This window comes from Scardinius erythrophthalmus (genome assembly GCF_964197995.2).
Source record: "Scardinius erythrophthalmus genome assembly, chromosome: 3".
In the NCBI taxonomy this organism is placed as follows: domain Eukaryota; kingdom Metazoa; phylum Chordata; class Actinopteri; order Cypriniformes; family Leuciscidae; genus Scardinius; species Scardinius erythrophthalmus.
Window position 1 is genome coordinate 22,011,742 of NC_138223.1, and position 23,968 is coordinate 22,035,709.

Consider the following 23,968-nt stretch of genomic DNA (forward strand, 5'->3'; position numbering starts at 1 on the left):
TCGCTAGCTTCCGTTACTACTAGCACAACACGCTAGTAATTCGCTAGCCTGTTAACGCGCCACCCGTGCGCTCAGCTATTTTTTATTTATTTTTCTCTCGCGCGCTCGAGCCTCTGAGTTCATAAAAAGCTCAGGTCAGTAAGAATCAGTCAACAAACACGGTGAGTAATGTCTTGTCCTGTTATTGTCACCTGCACTTCATGTCACATGTTTAGCATAGCCTTCTCTGTCGGCAATATATAATTTATATGTGATAAATGCAAGGAGACAGTTAGGCTGACAGAGAAGATTTCAGAATTAGAGACACACATCCAAACTTTAATTGAGGATAGTAAGAGTGCTAGAGCTTTAGATACTGCTTTGGATGCGCCTAGCATAGTGAACTCTTTACATGACTCGGTTCTGGCTGAAGTAGAGCTCATGCAGCAGGGCAAATGGGTAACAGTGAGGGATCGCTCTAGTCGCGGATCAAAAAAACAGTCTTCCGTTCCGATTACATAACAAATCGATTTGCCCCGCTCAGTGAAACACCCACTGAGAATTCTGTTGATTGTGCCCTAGTAATTGGTGATTCGATCACACGGAACGTGAAAATAGAGACAACAGCCACCATAGTCACATGTTTGCCGGGAGCCAAAGCACCTGACATCAAAGCAAATTTAAAAGTGCTGGCTAATGCTAATCGTAAATTCTCTAAGATCATTATTCACGTCGGCACTAATGATGTTCGACTCCGCCAGTCGGAGATCACCAAAATTAATATAAAAGAGGTGTGTGAACTCGCAAGTACGATGTCAAGCACTGTAATTTGCTCTGGCCCCCTTCCTGTTCGCAGGAGTGATGAGATAGTTAGTAGATTGTGTTCACTGAATCGCTGGCTGTCTAAGTGGTGTCCGCAAAATAATATAGAATTCATAGACAATTGGAAAAGTTTTTGGGGCAAACCTGACCTGTTGAAAAGAGATGGTATTCATCCCTCCTGGGATGGTGCTGCTCTTCTCTAGTAATTTGGCTCATAGTCTTAGAGATAAAAAAATGACAAATTGGGCACCAGGTCAGGAAGCAGACAGACTGGCTTAACTGGCTGTCTGCTAGCGGCCTCGCGTCACCAAGGTCAGATAAATCCCATCACATAGAGCCTCTTTCACCTCTTTTCACCTTTCATATCATCATATAGAGACTGCTTCTGTTCCCCGAATTTGGAAATCCGAAAAACGTCCAAACCCATCTAAGGTTAAAAATTTAATTGATGTTCAACAAATAAAAAACAGCTATAATACAGATGAGCAAATGATAAAGCTTGGGTTGCTGAATATTTGATCCCTTACTCCAAAAGCACTCATTGTTAATGATATGATTTCAGATAATAACCTAGATATGCTGTGTTTGACAGAAACCTGGCTAAAACCAAACGTTTACATTACTTTAAATGAGTCCACCCCGCAAGATTACTGTTATAAACATGAGCCTCGTCTGAAACGCAAAGGGGGAGGTCTTGCTGTAATTTATAGTAATATTTTCAAAACCACTAAGAAATCAAGTTTTAAATATACTTTTTTTGAAGTGTTGTTGCTTAATGTAAAAATATATAGTGTAAACGATAAATCACGTTTGAGATTTGTGCTGGCTACTTTATACAGGCCACCAGGGCACCATAAAAATTTTATCAAAGAATTTGCGGACTTTCTATCAGAATTAATATTGACTGCAGATAAAGTACTAATTGTTGGTGATTTTAATATACACATCGATAATGAAAAAGATGCATTGGGTATGGCATTTAAAGACATTGTAAACTCAATTGGAGTTAGACAACACGTGTCAGGACCTACTTATTGTCGTAATCATACTCTAGATCTAATATTATCACATGGAATAAATGTTGATGCCGTTGAAATTCTGCAGCAGAGCGATGACATCTCAGATCATTATCTAGTCTCATGTAAATTACATTTAGCCAAGGCTGCAAAGCCGACTCCGTGTTATAAATATGTTAGACCTATCACTTCTGCCACTAAAGATTGCTTTATCAATAATCTTCCTGATCATCTCAGCATCCCAGATAGCTTAGAAGAACTAGATATTGCGATAGAAACTTTTAACTCTCTCTTTTCCAGCACTTTAGACACAGTTGCTCCGTTGCACCTAAAGAAGATTAAAGAAAATAGTCCAACCCCGTGGTACAACGAGCACACTCGGGCCCTTAAGAGAGCAGCCAGAAAAATGGAGCGCAACTGGAAGAAAACAAAACTAGAGGTATTTCGCATTTCATGGAAGGAGAGCTCGATTACGTACAGAGAGGCTTTAAAAGCTGCTAGATCTGCTTATTTTTCAACCCTATTAGAATAAAATAAACATAATCCAAGGTATTTATTTGAAACGGTGGCTAAACTAACGAAAAAGAAAGCTTCAAGCCCAGAAGTTTCCAAGCAACACAGCAGTAATGACTTTATGAACTTCTTCACTTATAAGATTGATAATATCAGGGACAAAATTATAACTATGCAACCGTCTACTACAGTATCGCATCAGGCAGTGCATTTTAGTCTCCCTGAGGAAAAATTTGATTCATTTATTGCTATTGGAGAGGAAGAATTTTGCAAACTCGTTAATTCATCTAAATCGACAACATGTATGTTAGACCCTATTCCGACTAAGCTACTGAAAGAGATGCTCCCAGAGGTCATAGATCCTCTTCTTAATATCATTTATTCATCTTTGTCTCTAGGATACGTACCAAAAACTTTTAAGCTGGCTATGATTAAACCGCTTGTTAAAAAAACGCAACTTGATCCTACAGAATTAGTCAATTACAGGCCGATCTTGAATCTACCTTTTCTGTCAAAGATATTAGAAAAAGCAGTATCCTCACAACTGTGTTCCTTTCTTGAAAGAAATGATATCTGTGAGGATTTTCAGTCCGGATTTAGACCATACCATAGTACCGAGACAGCTCTCGTTAGAGTCACAAATGATTTGCTCTTATCATCCGATCGTGGTTGTATCTCTCTGGTTGTTACTTGATCTTAGTGCTGCATTTGACACCATTGACCACAACATTCTTTTAAATAGACTAGAAAACTATGTTGGCATTAGTGGAATTGCACTAGCATGGTTTAAATCATACTTATCTGACCGTTATCAGTTTGTAGCTGTAAATGAAGAGATGTCTCATCGATCACAAGTTCAGTATGGTGTACCACAAGGCTCAGTACTAGGACCGTTGCTGTTCACTCTGTACATGCTACCATTAGGAGATATCATTAGGAAACATGGAATTAGCTTTCACTGTTATGCTGACGATACTCAGCTCTATATTTCTTAACGCCCTGACGAAACTTACCAATTCACAAAATTAACGGAATGCGCAGTACTTGAGCGAGCTCTTAACGCATTACAGTCCTTTACGTCTATTGCAATCTCAAAATTCCGGCCAGTTGATAATACCTAGAATATCAAAGTCGACTGCTGGCGGTAGATCCTTTTCCTATTTAGCACCAAAACTTTGGAACAGTCTTCCTACCATTATCCGGGAAGCAGACACACTCTGTCAGTTCAAAGCAAGATCAAAGACACATCTCTTTGACCTAGCATTCACATAATACATTATAAACTTCTATAATTCAATGTTAGGCTGCATAGATTAGGTCAGCCGGAACCGGGAACACTTCCCATAAATCCTGATGTACTCATTACATCATACGAAGAATGGCATCTACGCTAATTATAGTGTCTTTGTTTATCCCGAGGTTTTCCCGCAGCCTGCCGGATCCAGGCCGTATACAGATCTGACGAAGGACCTTCGCCTGGAGCCAATGACAACGCAGTGCTGAAGTGCCAACTAGTCTCTCCCTCTGGAGGATCCCTTTACCACTCCAGATAAAGCGTTTTCGAGAAATTCGTTTCGCGTACCTACCCCGAAGTGATAAAATAAAATAAAATAAAATAAAATTAAATTAAATTAAATTAAATTAAATTAAATTAAATTAAATTAAATTAAATTAAATTAAATTCTGTATCAAAATTTATAAGGAAAGCCCAGTACTTTGTTTAGGATTGGTTTGTAGCGAATTACAAACCTGCGCACATATATTCAAATGCACATAACTATAGAACCAATTCTTAATGCGCATGTGAACGCCATCAGCGTTTATCACAGGTTCGCGTTTAAAGTCTGTGTAGAGAGAATGGTGTCATCTTAGCGGCCCCTAATTTAATAACAAATGATCGTTGCGACGGAAGTGAGTCAATCAAAACTAACTTTAACTGGAAAATAACTTAATTAAAACCGCTACAAAGCCAAAATAATCTCTGTTACCATAAATTATACGTTTATCTCTGTAAAGCTGCTTTGAAACAATCTACATTGTTAAAAGCGCTATATAAATGAAGATGACTTGACTTGTCTTGACATAAAATGCACAACGTAAATGCACATAAATAACAGTTGTCACTCCATATCTGCCAATAATACAGGTACATCTCAGTAAAATTATACTTAAATGCTTAGTTTCAAAACATATTACAACTTATACAAAACATGGACATACTGTATAAAACAAGTATTCAGTATCAGAATTGGTTATTAAAAATCAATCTCTAATATCATCTCTAATATACAATTAAACTTACATTGCAATAATAACTTCTTATTTAACTTATAACTTCAAATATATGTCAGATTAGTATTTAATGGAAATTATAAACTTTTCCTAGGTTAAACGTAAAAAAAACAAAAAAACAAAAAACTATTAAAGGAGCATTCCGTAAGTTCTGAAATTTCGAACCGTTACTGACACCAGTGGCCGTTAGAGGAACTGCAGCCAGTCTCATGCTCGTTCTCGGTGCGCATGCTCGTACGAGCACGACCACATCAACCAGGGTTGGCGCGGCAACCACTGACGGCTCATCGAGATTCATCACTCACCAGCATAATGTTTGAGGTAAGAAAAGTTACAGTACTGTAAGGTTATTGTTTGACAGACCATATTTTAGTAAAATGTTGCAGTGCTGCTTTATATTATCAACTAAAGTCTACTTCAAAAAGTATTTTAACACAACACTGTAACACACACTCCCAGCACTCACAGACCCCTTATTTTGACTATTGTAGAGTAACGCTAAATTATATAACTGATTTGAAGACGTTATGCTTATTTTTAGATACAGTACAATTACTATTATAGTTGTACTACTTTACTATTTTGTAGAATAGCAATAACATTATGGTATTAAAGGTAAAGGAACTCTAACCTTGATGTATGAGCTTGTCATGCTTTATTTTCATTCAGAATACCACATGAAATTTTGCACTAAAAACACTTGTCATAGTAAATAATTCGTTTTTTTTTTTTTTTTTTTTTTTTTTTTACACTTCTGAGGAGTGTCCGTGGGTGTCTGAGTTGTGCTGGGGGCTGGTCGCTTCTTTCCATCCGCAGAGTCCATTTGAAAGCACCTATTGCCGCTGCTTACCATAATGGCTGCCGTACGGTTGTAAGCCCAAGTAGACGAGAACGCGCATGACGTCACATTTTGTGAATTTTCGCGCCGATTCGGGCCCGACTCCTCCACACACGATTGAGCCTACAGGCTGATAGAGGCAACCGTGGTGGACAGTCGAGGTGTCATTCTTTTTATTACATCATGGTTGGCTCAAACATTTACAAATGAAAACTCTATCTTAAAGATTTTTTTAAGTAAAAACCTACGCAATGCTCCTTTAATACAATTGTTGAATAAAACCATTAAAAGCAGGACACAGTCAGTAAAAACAGTTTTTACAGAAAGTAAAAAAATCTAAAAATATTTCTGTAAGTTTCGAGTGACCAATGACACCACATGTACACAGTTTGATCATGAATATTTTAATAGGGTTATTTTCCTATAATTTGTTATAAACACTGTTGGATTACATATTTTATTAAATGTTTAATTTAGTTTGCAACAGTAAAAGTTGAGTATATTGAAGTTAGCATTTTAAGGTTAGGTTAGGATAATGGTATCAAGAGTCTCCTTTCCTGCCAGACCTGTTTTCTCTATTGTGTTTTAAATGAATCAGATCACTGAGATTCTCACCTTTCGGAGCCCAGACGTTGAATAGTTAGGTTGATTGACTTTCTCCTTATTGTCTTTAATGGCTCTTTGAGTCCCAGTATCACTCAGACTGATGGGATTAGCACACGAATGATTTGTCTATGCAATTTGCAATGCAATAGACTGTTATGCTGATTGAATTAGGATTGGTAACACGCTGGGGTCTGGGGCAGGTTCCTTAACCTGTATACCTAATTTGCATGCTTTGTTCAACCTCAATGTAAATCCCTCCCCCTAAATGTCTATAAATTTGCAAGGCAACTGTCTTGAGTTAGTCTTGATGATGATGATGATGAACTACAGACTACTTGGAAGAATAAATCTCTTCTGCTTATAAGATCCATCTCAAGTCTCCTGCTCTCTGCTTTGAAGAAATAAAAACTTTACAACAGATGGTGCCCTGTGACCCGGATGGAGACAAAGGAAACTCAAAGAATTTTAAGCTCAAAGAACTGAATCTTGAAACTTCAAGCTCGACAAAAGATCTGACAAAGATTGCCAGACTGAATCTTTCCAGCTACCTCCAGATTGAAAACTTCAAGCTCCAAAAAGATCTCAATGCCTGACTGAGTTCCAGACTGAATCTTGAAACTTCAAGCTCAAAGATCTCAACAAAGCTGACTGAGTTCCAGACGAATTTTTTCTGTACAACCAATGATTCGGTGAGTTTCACTCCATTCAAAGAACCAATGCAGACCAGTACAAATGTGTTTTTCCTCTGCGCCGTTCAGAGAAGTAGTTAACAAACAGCTGTAGAGTTTGGTTAACTAAAGATGAGCCTCTAAAAAAGTTTTTCTTTTAGAGATGAAATTTACCCTCTGTTGTTGGCAGGGAAGATTAACAGTTACATGTTAATATTGTTTGTATGCTCTTGCTAGAAGAAGACCTTTGTAAGCTAGAGAAGATTTAGCCTCATGTGCTAATAAGATTGTACCCTCTGTTTGCAAGACAGTAGAGAGAAGTTTTTTTAGTGTTTGTTTGTGGTAAAAGAAATTCACAAAATGTTTAGGAAAAGTACTAGACAGATTACACCTTTTAGGACAGATAGTGAATTCAAATCTTTGTTATCAGAGCACATGGACTCCATCGTGACTGAGCCAGTCAGATTGAATTTAACAAAGAAATATGGCATTGATGCAGATAAAGTGTGGTCAGTTGAAGATTGTAAGAAGGTACTAGGAGAAAGTATTCGCAAGAACAATGTGAAAGCCATTATCTGTTGTCACAGAGAATTTGGTTTAACCCTAGCTACAGAACAGTCTAAGCGCTGTCAGTCTAAACTGATGTGGTAGAAGTTAGTCAGCCTGATAACAATTATCCTGACTTAAAAGCTGTCTTTGAAACAGATGTAGCCGTCCAATCAGTAACTGATGAGCCTGTAGATTCAGTGCAGGTTTGTGGGGCTAGGAGAAGATCTCAGGGAACTGAAAGTGTTACTCACAACTCTTCTGTTGTCCAAATACAAACTGTTGTCAAAACATCTTTAGATCCTAAAGATATTGAGAGAATTGTTGAAAGTTTGCCATCAGTGCAAAGAAATTTTTCTGAATTTAGAAGAGCATTGTTCAGTAAAATGCATCTTTACGACATGTCGTTGCCGGAAGTCACACAGCTGATGTCACAAATTCTAACTGAATCTGAATTCAACAATTTTGAGTCTGCTGTTACTTCCGAACTGCAACATGTCAGTAAAGGCGATTTGAGAGAAGGTGTTTTGAAAATCCTAAAGAATATCTTAGGACCCAAAATCGATTGGTCGAGAGTTACTAGCTGTGTACAAGAGAAAGAAGAAACTGTGAGTGAATACACAGAGAGGTTCTGTCAGGTAGCTGTAACGTACAGTGTGATAGTGGATGATTCCGAAAGTGTGTTAGCTGACAAAGGAGCTCTAATCTGAATTTGGGCAGATGGTCTTGTAGCTGAGTACAGAACAGCCTTGCCATTCCTAGATATTACGTGGGCTAAAAGAACTCTCAGAAGTAACCTAGAAAGTTTAGCTATTTGGGAAAGAGATTCTGATGTCAAAGAGAGAGTAAGAATTGCAGCAGTTTCTGTTAAGGTCAACTCAGAGAAGCCAAAGAAACGCAAAAGTCCTAGAGAAGCCAGTTGTTCTTACTGTGGCAAGCACGGACATTTTGGAAAAGAATGTAGAAAAAACAAAAAGAACTTTAAAGAAGTTAACAAGGTTAATCAGCTTCTGCTTAGCCTGCTTGATATTCTGAAGCAGCCCCTCCCCTCCTCGTTAAACTCGTGGGGCAACTTGATACAGTGTTAACCATTTAGGCTGTGAGTGCTTAATTTCCCCAGTAACTCACAACAAAGATGAAAGACTTAGTTTTGTTTAATAGAACAAAAGAAAAGTGACTGTGTCAGCCTTTGTTTGGGGGACATTAAGTAAGACTCACAGCCTTAAATGTTATGCCACAGAATATTGCAGTCAGACAACCATCCTCTGTTAATGATGTCTACTAGGACTGATGTTTCACTGGAGAATGGAAATGTGCCAATTTTCTCACACACTCTACAGTGTGCACACAACACAGGGACAGAATAGGACACGGACAATTGAGGTGCCCTGGGAAGAACTGAACGCAACATGCGTTCGGGGGTGAACCCAGGGTGAAGACACTACCTCATAGGCCTTTCCCGATTTAGTCCATCCTTACCTCACTGGTCCATAGGTGTCAAATAAATTAAGAAATAGGGAAAGAATGAAACGACAACAGTAGACTCTGAAAACGATAGAACCATAGTGTTTAAACTGCTACAACCGTAGTGTTTTGAAGAAATACTGCTCTCTGTTTTTCTGTTTTTCTGTCTTACAGTGTGCAGATAAAACTTGATGGCTTTTTCAAGATCCACATGCAACGACCGTCTCATCTGCGTATGAAGCCCCAACCTCAAGGAGACAACCAGACCCACTGCTGAACGAACTATCACAAAAGAAAATGAAAAATACACAACGCAGAGAATTCACGGACCCTAAATTGCATGTTTGTTTCTGTGTCAGCATGCAATTACAGATGAACAACACAGAGCAAGTTATATGTGCCTGTAACTTACACCAGTTACAAGAATGAACTTTATGTGTCTAAATTTGTATTTTGTGAGAGTTTTTAAGAACTCTCAAAGGGGGAAGTGTTGGATTACATATTTTATTAAATGTTTAATTTAGTTTGCAACAGTAAAAGTTGAGTATATTGAAGTTAGCATTTTAAGGTTAGGTCAGGATAATGGTATCAAGAGTCTCCTTTCCTGCCAGACCTGTTTTCTCTATTGTGTTTTAAATGAATCAGATCACTGAGATTCTCACCTTTCGGAGCCCAGACGTTGAATAGTTAGGTTGATTGACTTTCTCCTTATTGTCTTTAATGGCTCTTTGAGTCCCAGTATCACTCAGACTGATGGGATTAGCACACGAATGATTTGTCTATGCAATTTGCAATGCAATAGACTGTTATGCTGATTGAATTAGGATTGGTAACACGCTGGGGTCTGGGGCAGGTTCCTTAACCTGTATACCTAATTTGCATGCTTTGTTCAACCTTAATGTAAATCCCTCCCCCTAAATGTCTATAAATTTGCAAGGCAACTGTCTTGAGTTAGTCTTGATGATGATGATGAACTACAGACTACTTGGAAGAATAAATCTCTTCTGCTTATAAGATCCATCTCAAGTCTCCTGGTCTCTGCTTTGAAGAAAGAAAAACTTTACAACAACACATTCATTCCATTTGCCATATTTTTCTTTTTAAATATACAAGTGCAGTATGTGTTTGTCAGATTCAGATTTTAAATCAGATTTGAAGTCTAATAGGGTCTTTTTACTATTGACAGTAAACAAGACTTTGAATATATGTGAGGGTTCTTGCACCTTGGTTTAGGACTCACCTCATTTAGTTCGTAGTTCCTCTGAGTTTCCAGCCCTGAGAAAAGCCCTGCAGTGTAATCCTTGCTCGGTGTCAAGGGTAAAGGAGAGGAGGAGCCACTGTGAACAGGAGTCCCTGTATAAGTAGTAGAGAAACATATGCAATTTTAAGGTTTAAAAAAAAACATATGCATTGCAATTATGGGCACTGAAGACCATACTTAAATCTCTGGGGTCGACAAACACACCGGTGCGGTTTGGTGGATTTTTTTCACATAGTAGCACAATAAACTTAAATTACTCCGTCATTTATGGTCATACAGAAAAAAGAAATATGAAAAAAGAATCTGTGAGATGTCTACTTTTGTATGTGTCCACTTACATTCAAAACAAAACATTGTGCTTTTGTAAAATAAAGAAAATAAACAGGGTGTGCGTTCTGCCTATCCATCTCTGTGAACTTTTTTTCTTGAGCATGTCTCTAAACTGAAACTCAGCGAATACTTGTCACACATTTATGAGCCATATATCTTTATAAACATTTAAGTGTGTACTTTTAAATGATCGGATTCAAAATGAAAACAAATATTCTCTGTTTAAGTAATTTGTATAAAACCAACAAGATGTCCAGTTTCTCAAACCCTTGCTCATTGGATAATTGGATTAACTTGAGGTAGCTAAATTAATATTACAATCAATTAACCAGTTCCAACGAACTCTTTATTTATTCTAAGAAAAGCGTATCTTTCATGGCCACCGAAAGATAATTATCTCTTAGCATGTACAGCGCTTAGAGCATGTAACAAGATCAAAATCGTAAAAGGGACTTTGTTGCAAGCAGAGAATCAGAACCAAATACATGTTGTGCACAAGGTTTATTAACTAAATCACAAACATAACTAAACTAAACAAACATACATACATTCATACATACATACATACATACATACATGCATAGGTAAAATGGTGAGTGATATGGAACCGGAAGCAGGAAATGGAACTATGGAAAAGATCTATTTAACTATGAAAAGAACCATCAGCTTATCATTTTCAGAGCACCTCATTAAATTGATACTTGCATGGTCTGTGCAGTGGACAATTCTTGAAGTGGTTGAAAATTGAGTTCGTTGATGGGTCCATGAGTGTCAAATGTCACTGTACAAGTTGCAATCGTTTTCTTCTCTGCTGGATGGAGAAGATATGATGAACTTGCATGGTGGTTTCGACGCTGTTGTGGTTGAGAGAGTCCTCTCTCTCCTGAGTGAGCACATGGCGGTTGTGAGTCGAAGTCGAATAGCATCCCGAACATATCGAGAAGGCCAAGAGTTGATCGTTGCCCGTTCAGTGATGGTAAGGTTGCAGTTTGAAAATTGAGTTCGTTGATGGGTCCATGAGTGTCAAATGTCACTGTACAAGTTGCAATCGTTTTCTTCTCTGCTGGATGGAGAAGATATGATGAACTTGCATGGTGGTTTCGATGCTGTTGTGGTTGAGAGAGTCCTCTCTCTCCTGAGTGAGCACATGGCGGTTGTGAGTCGAAGTCGAATAGCATCCCGAACATATTGAGAAGGCCAAGAGTTGATCGTTGCCCGTTCAGTGATGGTAAGGTTGCAGTTTTCTGGATTGAAGAAAATAGCAGTCTGACTCCCTTTGAGAGCATGAAAGCACGGCAGGCGGTGCTCACGCCCCCCCCCCCACCCCCCCACCCCCCCACCGTATCAACTTGAAGAAGCAGCCGTTGAGGCCAGAAGAGAAGAGAGGGAAGGGCTAGCGAAGAGGCATTTTAAAGCTTGACAAAGGTCACACCTTGCAGGGCTGGTTCAACCAATAAGAAAGGGGGAATTTCTGCGTGGGAGTTTCCTCTGTGGGGAGTCTTTGTTCAAAGCGTGCTCATTTGCATTGACACGCTGGATTGGTGTCTGATGACGAAACTAAGAAATATTCTTGTAATACTAATATGTTGCACAGTTATCGGCATATCATGTACACAATCATTTCGATCTTAAAAGTACCAATTTATAGAGACCAAACATGGTATGCATGAGGTTAGGTTGACTGTTGGTTCTATAATTAAGTACATAGTATCAAAGAGATAATAGTATCAACAGATAATAGTATTAAAAGACACAACACAAGACAGTAAATCATTCACAAAATGTTCTGGAATGCATGTTAATTTCATGTTAATCAGTTCATCGATAAATGAATGCAGGAGAGTCTGTTCTAATATCTGTAGGTTTTGTAGCAGGGCCCTGTTCACATTGCTAAGAGTCATAAAACCAAGACCTTCTTGCCCTGTTTGGGGGGATGGGGCCACAGATCCCAGAGTGAGTTATTTTGTTCATTTCATTTGTTCATTATCATTTGTTAAACTATAACAAATAATAATAATTCTGAATTATATTAGTTAGTGGTGCTTGCCAAAGGCAAGGCATCACTATTGTTATTGCTCATACTTATTAGTGGTGCTTGACAAAGTGAAGGCATCACTATTGTTATTGCTCATACTTATTAGTGGTGCTTGCCAAAGGCAAGGCATCACTAGTGTTCTCTTGCATACTTATTAGTGGTGCTTGCTGAAAGCAAGGCATCACTATTGTTATTGCTCATACTTATTATTAGTGGTGCTTGCTGAAAGCAAGGCATCACTATTGTTATTGCTCATACTTATTAAGTTGGCTTGAGAGAGCCAACTTACTGATATTGTACTTAAACTTATTATTAAGTTGGCTTGAGAGAGCCAACTTACTGATAATGTACTTAAACTTATTAAGTTGGCTTGAGAGAGCCAACTTACTGAAATCCTATTCAAACTTATTAAGTTGACTTGAGAGAGCCAACTTACTGAAATCCTATTTAAACTTATTAAGTTGGCTTGAGAGTGCCAACTTATTAAGTTGGCTTGAGAGTGCCAACTTACTGATATTGTACTTAAACTTATTAGGCCTAAAAAAAAAAAAAGTTTGGTTCCGGTTGGTTGTCAGTTGAGGTCATGGGTCGGTAGGGATTTTTTTTTATTTTATTTTTATTTTTTTTTCCTCCAGTGGCAGTTTTACACACACACACACACGCGCGCTGATTTTTAATGTGTGTACCGGTACTTTTTTCTACTAAAAACCAGACATCTCAAGCAATGTTTCATCTAATATCTTTAATAGTATTAACCTCAATACAAATCTTCTCAAAAAATCTTCAAAATAAAATGTAACAATTCAAACCGTTGAACTTAAGGAAACTTATGGCAGCCATTGACTCTGCTCACTAAATACCTGAACTGAAATAAGGACGTCACACCACTGACAACCGAACCAAGCTGGTGAGTTGGTGTCGACACCACATCGCTTGCTAGGTCTGTCCATTTCTCAGCTCTGTCGACTTTGCCGGCAGCTGATACGAATCTACAAGAGCATTTTTTGACTTCTTGAAGCACGGTTTCAAATGTTTTTAAACCCAATTTTACAATTTTGGTTGACATGCTAGTGTTGCATGGGCAAATAATTATCACGTTACACATGTCCATCATTGCAAAAGAAAGAATAATATGTTGATATGGACTAGGCTAAAGTTACGCTACTGTATTTGATATTACTAATTTACGCGGGCGAATCAAACTTTTACGACAGTGATTCTGTATTCCCGTTTAAAGTCTGTTGTTGCCATAGACACGCAAAACGCACACACAAAAAGCCTTCGCGGGAGTTTGACAGGCGATCTCATAGTAGATTAACATGGAGGATTTGAACTTGAAAAACGGAGTGTACAGACATCTTTTTGTAGTCAAACAACATTCTTTGTTATGTTAATTTATGTGGTTTATTTGATTTTGATGCTATAAATTAACTAGAAGCAAGAGACGATCAGTTAGTTTTAACTGATGATCTAACTTACAGCGATCTGTTCGACACATTCAAGAGCCACAAAACGGTATTTATTGTTTACATTTCTTTAAAAAATGACCACATTTGAAAGGTGAAATAACCAAATGAGACTTTGTTTCATATTAAAAGTAAGCTGGTAATGTTAACTATGTCCTGTCTGTCAGCATGTTGTCAGTGCCCTCTCTGTTCCGCGATATATTGTTGACTCCCCCCCCCCCCCCCCCCGTGTTTCTCTTAATGTTACGATTTCCAAACCTTAAGTTATAGCTCACTTTAGGAATTGACAGTTAAAGGGTTTTGATGCAATACTTAATGGTTTTTAACGGATTACTTAAGTGTAAAACAGCATTTAAAGGAAACTGTAATTTAATTAACGATGTGTGAAAGACCGTTCTTCCCCAGTCTCATAAAATAAATTTGGGTCGCACATAAATTGACAGGGTCGGTCGGAAACCGGAACCAAACAAATTTTTTTTTTAGGCCTTAAGTTGGCTTGAGAGAGCCAACTTACTGAAATCCTATTTAAACTTATTATTATTATTATTAAGTTGGCTTGAGAGAGCCAACTTACTGAAATCCTATTTAAACGTATTATTATTAAGTTGGCTTGAGAGAGCCAACTTACTGAAATCCTATTTAAACTTATTAAGTTGGCTTGAGAGAGCTAACTTACTGAAATCCTATTTAAACTTATTTAGTTGGCTTGAGAGAGCCAACTTACTGAAATCCTATTTCAAAATAGTAATTAATAGTAATTTAAAATAGTAATACTAATTCAGATCCAGATTCAAATTCACCAACCGACAAAAAATTTAATCTAAACACCTTGAAGACTAAACCAAACTGCCGTTCTATATACTATATGAGCCATTGAGACTCATTTAAACTAATGAACTCTAAACTCATACACTTATAAACTAATTAACTTATACATTTATGAATTCATAGACTTATGAACTCTTAAACCCATAAATTAATAAACTCTGAACTCTTAAACTCATTTAAACTTATAAACTCTAAACTAATTTAAACTTATAAACTCTAAATTCATTTAAACTTATAAACTAAACTCAAAAACTTGTACACTTATAAACTCTAAACTCATAAACTCTGAGTGTGTGTGTGTGTGTGTGTGTGTGTGTGTGTGAGAACACACACACACACACACACACACACACACTCTAAACTCATTTAAACTTAAACTCTAAACTCATTTAAACTTATAAACTCAAAACTCAAAAACTCGTAAACTACTTTAAACTTCAAACCACTTTAAACTTCTTAAGTTTAAAGCTTCCAGCTCCCAAGCAACTCCATAGCAACCAAACTTGAGTACCCTAGCAACCGTTTTGCAAGACCTATATCTCTGTATCAGAACATCATATAGAGATGAGGTTTGGCTCTTTTGGCTCATGCTAGCAAACTGCACTTCCAACATGCTACACATGCTAGCAGTGAATAGCTACATGCTAATAGCGATTAGTTAAATGCTAAATCATCCCAAGATCATGCTAAGAACTCTATAAAAACTCCATAGTAACCATCTGTGACAACTACCAACCACCTAGTAACACCATAGCAATCGCCCAGAACACCCTAGCAACCGCCTAGCAACCGCCCAGAATACCTAAGCAACCGCCTAGCAACACCATAGCAACCACCCAGAACACCCTAGCAACCGCCTAGCAACCACCCATAATACCCTAGCAACCGCCTAGCAACACCATAGCAACCACCCAGAATACCTTAGCAACCGCCTAGCAACACTATAGAAACCACCCAGAACACCCTAGCAACTGCCTAGCAACCACCCAGAATACCCTAGCAACCGCCTAGCAACACCATAGCAACCACCCAGAACACCCTAGCAACCCACTAGAAGACCCCCAACAACTTTTTAACTGTAAACCACTTTTAAACTTTAAACTACTTTAAACTTCAAACTGATTTAAACTTTAAACTAATTTAAACTTTAGACTAATTTAATCTTTAAACTACTTTAAACTTCAAACTAATTTAAACTTTAAAGTAATTTAATCTTTAAACTAATTTAAACTTCGAACTAATTTAAACTTTAGACTATTTTAAACTTTTTTAACTAATTTAAACTTCAAACTAATTTAAACTTTAAACTAATTTAAACTTTAAACTACTTTAAACTCCAAACTACTTTAAACATCTTCAAACTTTCTGGTCCGGCTTTCTCAAGCCAACTTAAAGTTTGTCTCGACAAACTTTTTAATCTAGTTAAATTGGCTTGAGAGAGCCAACTTACTGAAATCCTATTTAAACTTATTATTATTATTATAATTATTATTAAGTTGGCTTGAGAGAGCCAACTTACTGAAATCCTATTTAAACTTATTATTAGTGGTGCTTGCTGAAAGCAAGGCATCACTATTGTTATTGCTCATACTTATTATTAGTGGTGCTTGCTGAAAGCAAGGCATCATTAGTGTTCTCTTGCATACTTATTATTAATGGTGCTTGCTGAAAGCAAGGCATCATTAGTGTTCTCTTGCATACTTATTATTAATGGTGCTTGCTGAAAGCAAGGCATCATTAGTGTTCTCTTGCATACTTATTATTAGTGGTGCTTGCTGAAAGCAAGGCATCACTATTGTTATTGCTCATACTTATTATTAGTGGTGCTTGCTGAAAGCAAGGCATCACTATTGTTATTGCTCATACTTATTATTCTTATTATTAGTGGTGCTTGCTGAAAGCAAGGCATCACTATTGTTATTGCTCATACTTATTATTAGTGGTGCTTTTTTGAAAGCATCACTATTGTTATTGCTCATACTTATTATTATTATTAATGGTGCTTGCTGAAAGCAAGGCATCATTAGTGTTCTCTTGCATACTTATTATTAATGGTGCTTGCTGAAAGCAAGGCATCATTAGTGTTTTCTTGCATACTTATTAGTGGTGCTTTTTTGAAAGCATCACTATTGTTATTGCTCATACTTATTATTCTTCTTCTTCTTATTATTATTATTCTGGACAAAAGTTTGGCGCGTAATGCGCCCCTCACCGTTTGTCTCAGACCCCTGATTGAGGTGTCAAATCGACCGGCTCATTGAGGAGAGGTGTGCTATGACTTTTCTAAGCGATCGGGTGTACGATGTTCGCACAGCGGACGAAAAAGCGGCCAAAAAAGTCCCATTGACTTTACATGGGGAGTTCTAAAAATATTTGAATTCCAACCGACGTTTTCACACACACAGACTCCAAAGGGCCTGTCACCCCTGCGTCTCTCCCTCTCTCTCTCCCTCAGAGGATTTATATTATCAAGCAGCCAATAAGTAATGGCCTAAAATCTTCATAGCCACACCCTAGCAACCAGTTTCAGCAACCTAGCAACCACTAAGAGCTCCCTAGCAACCACCCTAAACCAAAAAAAATATTTTTTTACATTTTTTTGTATTTTTTAAAGCAAAATTACACTCGTGGCCTTGCGATATTGCTCCATGCTTGTGCCTAATCGGCCATAGGCACAAGGCCGCAGGCCGAGTGCCGTACTGAAGGCACTCGTTATTAAAGATTTTAAAAACTCTATAAAAACTCCATAGTAACCACATCTTTGACAACTACCAACCACCTAGTAACACCATAGCAACTACCAAAAATACCTTAGCAACCATACTGAACACCCTAGAAACGTCTAGAAACGCTCTGGTAGATCATATAAAAACACGAAGGTGGTCTCGTTTCACTCAGGGCATCAAATGGCCAATCATGAATCACCTCAACACTTCCTAGCCCCTCCCTAGCAACCATTGTCGAGCACCTTAGCAACTAAAATCCTAGAGGGATATCTTATATTCTGAATGTCACAGAGACATGGGAGTTGGTTTATATCATTCACACTGACAAGCAACCTTTGGAGTTTCATGATTGGCAGCTGCCAAGCCACTCCCTAGCAACCAAATAGAGTACCCTAGCAACCAAAATCCAAAGAAGTATATCTTCCATTCTGAATGTCACAGAGACATGGAAGTTGGATTATATCATTCATACTGACAAGAAGCCTTTGGAATTCATCATTGGCAGCTGCCAAGCCACTCCCTAGCAACCATTGTCGAGCACCTTAGCAACCAAAATCCAAAGAGGAATATCTTCCATTCTGAATGTCACAGAGGCATGGGAGTTGGTTTATATCATTCATAGTGACAAGAAGCCTTTGCAGTTTCATCATTGGCAGCTGCCAAGCAACTCCATAGCAACCAAACAGAGTAACCTAGCAACCATTTTACAATACCTATATGTCTGCATCAGAACATCATAAAGAGATGGTGTTAAGACAAGTTTGACTCAGGGCAGCAAACAGCCATTCATGAGACACTACAACACTTGCTAGCCCCGCCCTAGCAACCATTGTCAAGCACCTTAGCGACCAAAATCCATAGAGGGATATCTTTCATTCTGAATGTCACAGAGGAATGAGAGTTGGTTTATATCATTCATACTGACAAGCAGCCTTTGGAGTTTCATGATTGTCAGCTGCCAAGCCACTCCCTAGCAAACAAATAGAGTACCCTAGCAACCAAAATCCAAAGAAGGATATCTTCCATTCTGAATGTCACAGAAACATGGAAGTTGGATTATATCATTCATACTGACAAGAAGCCTTTGGAATTCATCATTGGCAGCTGCCAAGCCACTCCCTAGCAACCATTGTCGAGCACCTTAGCAACCAAAATCCAAAGAGGGATATCTTCCATTCTGAATGTCACAGAGGAATGAGAGTTGGTTTATATCATTCATACTGACAAGCAGCCTTTGGAGTTTCATGATTGTCAGCTGCCAAGCCACTCCCTAGCAACCAAACAAAGTACCTTAGCAACCATTTTGCAAGACCTATTTCTCTGCACTAGAACATCGTATAGAGATGGGGTTTGGCTCTTTTGACTCATGCTAGCAAACAGGAATTCCAACATGCTACACATGTTAGCTGTGAATAGCTACATGCTAATAGCGATTAGGTAAGTGCTAAATTATGCCAAGAAAATGCTAAGAACTCCAATAGTAATCATCTGTGACAACTGCCAACCACATAGTTACACGATAGTAACCACCCAGAATACCATAGCAACCGCCTAGCAACGCCCTAGCAACCACCCAGAATACCCTAGCAACCGCCTATAAACACCATAGCAACCACCCAGAATACCATAGCAACCGCCTAGCAACGCCCTAGCAACCACCTAGAATACCCTAGCAACCGCCTAGCAACACCATAGCAACCACCCAGAATACCCTAGCAACCACCTAGCAACTCCAAAGCAACCACCCAGAACACCCTAGCAACTGCCTAGCAACCGCCTAGCAACACCATAGCAACCACCCAGAACACCCTAGCAACCACCTAGCAAAGCCCTAGCAACCACACAGAACACCCTAGCAACACCATAGCAACCACCTGAACAACATGAATAAGCCATATCTCAGCACCAGAACATCGTACAGACATGTTTGTTGGCTTGTATGCAATCATGTACCACACTCTAGCAACCGAGTGGCGAGTTTTGACACTGCAAGCACCACTTCACATTTTCTTCAGGAAATGTACAATCTAGTTATTATTATTCTTATTATTCTGGACAAAGTTTGGCGCGTAATGCGCCCCGCACCGTTTGTCACAGACCCCTGAGTGAGGCATCAAATCAACCGGCTCATTGAGGAGAGGTGTGGTATGACTTTTCTAAGCGATCGGGTGTACGATGTTCGCACAGCGGACGAAAAAGCGGCCAAAAAAGTCCCATTGACTTAACATTGGGCATTCTAAAAATATTCAAATCCAAACCGACGTTTTCACACACACAGACTCCAAAGGGCCTGACAGCCCTGCGTCTCTCCCTCTCTCTCTCCCTCAGAGGATTTATATTATCAAGCAGCCAATAAGTAATGGCCTAAAATCTTCATAGCCACACCCTAGCAACCAGTTACAGCACCCTAGCAACCACTAAGAGCTCCCTAGCAACCACCCTAAACCAAAAAAAAATGTTTTTTACATTTTTTTGTATTTTTTAACGCAATATTACACTCGTGGCCTTGCGATATTGCTCCATGCTTGTGCCTATTCGGCCATAGGCACGAGGCCGTAGGCCGAGTGCCGTACTGAAGGCACTCGTTATTAAAGATTTTAATAACTCTATAAAAACTCCATAGTAACCATCTTTGACAACTACTAACCACCTAGTAACACCATAGCAACTACCAAAAATACCTTAGCAACCACCCTGAACACCCTAGCAACATCTAGAAACGCTCTAGTAACCACCAAAAACACCATAGCTACCACCCAGAACACCCTAGCAACTGCCTAGCAACCACCCAGAACACCTAGCAACTGCTTAGCAACCACCCAGAACACCCTAGCAACTGCCTAGCAATGCCCTAGCATCCACCCAGAATACCATAGCAACTGCCTAGCAACACCATAGCAACCACCCAGAACACCCTAGCAACCGCCTAGCAACCGCCTAGCAACCACTAAGAATACCCTAGCAACCACCCAGAACACCCTAGTAACTGCCTAGCAACCGCCTAGCAACCACCCAGAACACCCTAGCAACTGCCTAGCAACCACCAAGAATACCCTAGCAACTGCCTAGCAACCACCCAGAACACCCTAGCAACTGCCTAGCAACGCCCTAGCAACCACCCAGAATACCCTAGCAACCGCCTAGCAACACCATAGCAACCACCCAGAATACCCTAGCAACTGCCTAGCAACGCCCTAGCAACCGCCTAGCAACACCATAGCAACCACCCAGAACACCCTAGCAACTGCCTAGCAACACCCTAGCAACCACCAAGAATACCCTAGCAACTGCCTAGCAACCACCCAGAATACCCTAGCAACCGCCTAGCAACACCATAGCAACCACCCAGAACACCCTAGCAACACCATAGCAACCACTCAGAATACCCTAGCAACTGCCTAGCAACGCCCTAGCAACCACCCAGAATACCCTAGCAACCACCCAGAATACCCTAGCAACCGCCTAGCAACTCCATAGCAACCACCCAGAACACCCTAGCAACTGCCTAGCAACGCCTTAGCAACCACCAAAAATACCCTAGCAACCGCCTAGCAATCACCCAGAATACCCTAGCAACCGCCTACCAACACCATAGCAACCACCCAGAACACCCTAGCAACTGCCTAGCAACACCATAGCAACCACCCAGAACACCCTAGCAACCACCTAGCAACGCCCTAGCAACCACCCAGAACACCTAAGCAACTGCCTAGCAACCACCTAGCAACCACCCAGAATACCCTAGCAACGCCCTAGCAACCACCCAGAACACCCTAGCAACACCATACCAACCACCTAGAACACCTTAGCAACCACCTAGAAACCACCCAGAAAACCCTAGTAACTGCCTAGCAACCATGCATTATATTAGTCACATGCTTATGTTATCATCTTGCTAAAAATTAGCTAACTGCACCCTAGCAACCGTGCCAAATTTTGCCACTGCAAGCACCATTTCACATTTTCTTCAGGAAATGTACATTCTAGTTATTATTCTTATTCTTATTATTCTGGACAAAGTTTGGCGCGAAACTCGCCCGGCACCGTTTGTCACAGACCCCTGAGTGAGGTGTCAAATCGAGCGGCTCATTGAGGAGAGGTGTGCTATGACTTTCTAAGCGATCGGGTGTACGATGTTCGCACAGCGGACGAAAAAGCGGCCAAAAAAGTCCCATTGACTTAACATTGGGCATTCTAAAAAATTCAAATCCAAACCGACGTTTTCACACACACAGACTCCAAAGGGCCTGACACCCCTGCGTCTCTCCCTCTCTCTCTCCCTCAGAGGATTTATATTATCAAGCAGCCAATAAGTAATGGCCTAAAATCTTCATAGCCACACCCTAGCAACCAGTTTTAGCTCCCTAGCAACCACCCTAAACCAAAAAAAAAGTTTTTTTACATTTTTTTGTATTTTTTAACGCAATATTACACTCGTGGCCTTGCGATATTGCTCCATGCTTGTGCCTATTCGGCCATAGGCACGAGGCCGCAGGCCGAGTGCCGTACTGAAGGCACTCGTTATTAAAGATTTTAATAACTCTATAAAAACTCCATAGTAACCATCTTTGACAACTACTAACCACCTAGTAACACCATAGCAACTACCAAAAATACCTTAGCAACCACCCTGAACACCCTAGCAACATCTAGAAACGCTCTAGTAACCACCAAAAAGACCATAGCAACCACCCAGAACACCCTAGCAACTGCCTATCAACCACCCAGAACACCTAGCAACTGCTTAGCAACCACCCAGAACACCCTAACAACTGCCTAGCAATGCCCTAGCATCCACCCAGAATACCATAGCAACTGCCTAGCAACACCATAGCAACCACCCAGAACACCCTAGCAACCGCCTAGCAACCACCAAGAATACCCTAGCAACCACCCAGAACACCCTAGCAACTGCCTAGCAACCGCCTAGCAACCACCCAGAACACCCTAGCAACTGCCTATCAACCACCCAGAACACCTAGCAACTGCTTAGCAACCACCCAGAACACCCTAACAACTGCCTAGCAATGCCCTAGCATCCACCCAGAATACCATAGCAACTGCCTAGCAACACCATAGCAACAACCCAGAACACCCTAGCAACCGCCTAGCAACCGCCTAGCAACCACCAAGAATACCCTAGCAACCACCCAGAACACCCTAGCAACTGCCTAGCAACCGCCTAGCAACCACCCAGAACACCCTAGCAACTGCCTAGCAACCACCAAGAATACCCTAGCAACTGCCTAGCAACCACCAAGAATACCCTAGCAACTGCCTAGCAACCACCCAGAACACCCTAGCAACTGCCTAGCAACGCCCTAGCAACCACCCAGAACACCCTAGCAACTGCCTAACAACGCCCTAGCAACCACCCAGAATACCCTAGCAACCGCCTAGCAACACCACAGCAACCAACCAGAACATCCTAGCAACCACCTAGCAACACCCTAGCAACCACCCAGAATACCCTAGCAACCGCCTAGCAACACCACAGCAACCAACCAGAACATCCTAGCAACCACCTAGCAACACCCTAGCAACCACCAAGAATACCCTAGCAACCGCCTAGCAACCAACCAGAACACCTTAGCAACTGCCTAGAAACACCATAACAACCACCCAGAACACCCTAGCAACTGCCTAGCAATGCCCTAGCAACCACCTAGAATACCCTAGCAACCACCTAGCAACACCATAGCAACCACCCAGAACACCCTAGCAACTGCCTAGCAACGCCCTAGCAACCACCCAGAATACCCTAGCAACCGCCTAGCAACACCATAGCAACCACCCAGAATACCCTAGCAACCACCTAGTAACACCATAGCAACCACCCAGAACAGCCTAGCAACCACCTAGCAACGCCCTAGCAACCACCAAGAATACCCTAGCAACCGCCTAGCAACCACCCAGAATACCCTAGCAACTGCCTAGCAACCACCTAGAATACCCTAGCAACCGCCTAGCAACCACCCAGAATACCCTAGCAACTGCCTAGCAACCACCTAGAATACCCTAGCAACCGCCTAGCAACACCATAGCAACCACCCAGAACACCCTAGCAACTGCCTAGCAACCACCCAGAACACCCTAGCAACTGCCTAGCAATGCCCTAGCATCCACCTAAAATACCATAGCAACTGCCTAGCAACACCATAGCAACCACCCAGAACACCCTAGCAACCACCCAGAACACCCTAGCAACTGCCTATCAACGCCCTAGCAACCACCCAGAATACCCTAGCAACCGCCTAACAACAGCATAGCAACCACCAAAACACCCTAGCAACCACCTAGCAACAGCATAGCAACCACCCAGAACACCCTAGCAACCGCCTAGCAACAGCATAGCAACCACCCAGAACACCCTAGCAACAGCCTAGCAACCACCCAAAATACCCTAGCAACCGCTTAGCAACACCAAAGCAACCACCCAGAATACCCTAGCAACCGCCTAGCAACACCATAGCGACCACCCATAGCATCCTAGCAACCGCCTAGCAAAAAACGTTCTGGTCCAAACTTTCTCAAGCCAACTTCAAAGTTTGTCTCGACGAACTTTTGCATCTAGTTAT

General features: G+C 40.5%; 1 protein-coding gene across 3 annotated transcripts in view; it reads right to left on the bottom strand.

Moving 5' to 3' along the window:
• LOC308688249 (MSL complex subunit 3-like) overlaps nucleotides 1-23,968 on the bottom strand; it is a 386,649-nt gene that overhangs the window by 54,705 nt on the left and 307,976 nt on the right. For 2 of the 3 annotated variants that reach the window (XM_081361197.1, XM_081361199.1), the window contains exon 10: nucleotides 9,985-10,097. In XM_081361197.1, the coding sequence (XP_081217323.1) occupies nucleotides 9,985-10,097 (113 nt within the window). Of the gene's footprint in view, nucleotides 1-5,377; nucleotides 9,786-9,984; nucleotides 10,098-23,968 lie in introns of those variants that run through there. The other variant, XM_081361198.1, reaches the window with a different exon arrangement.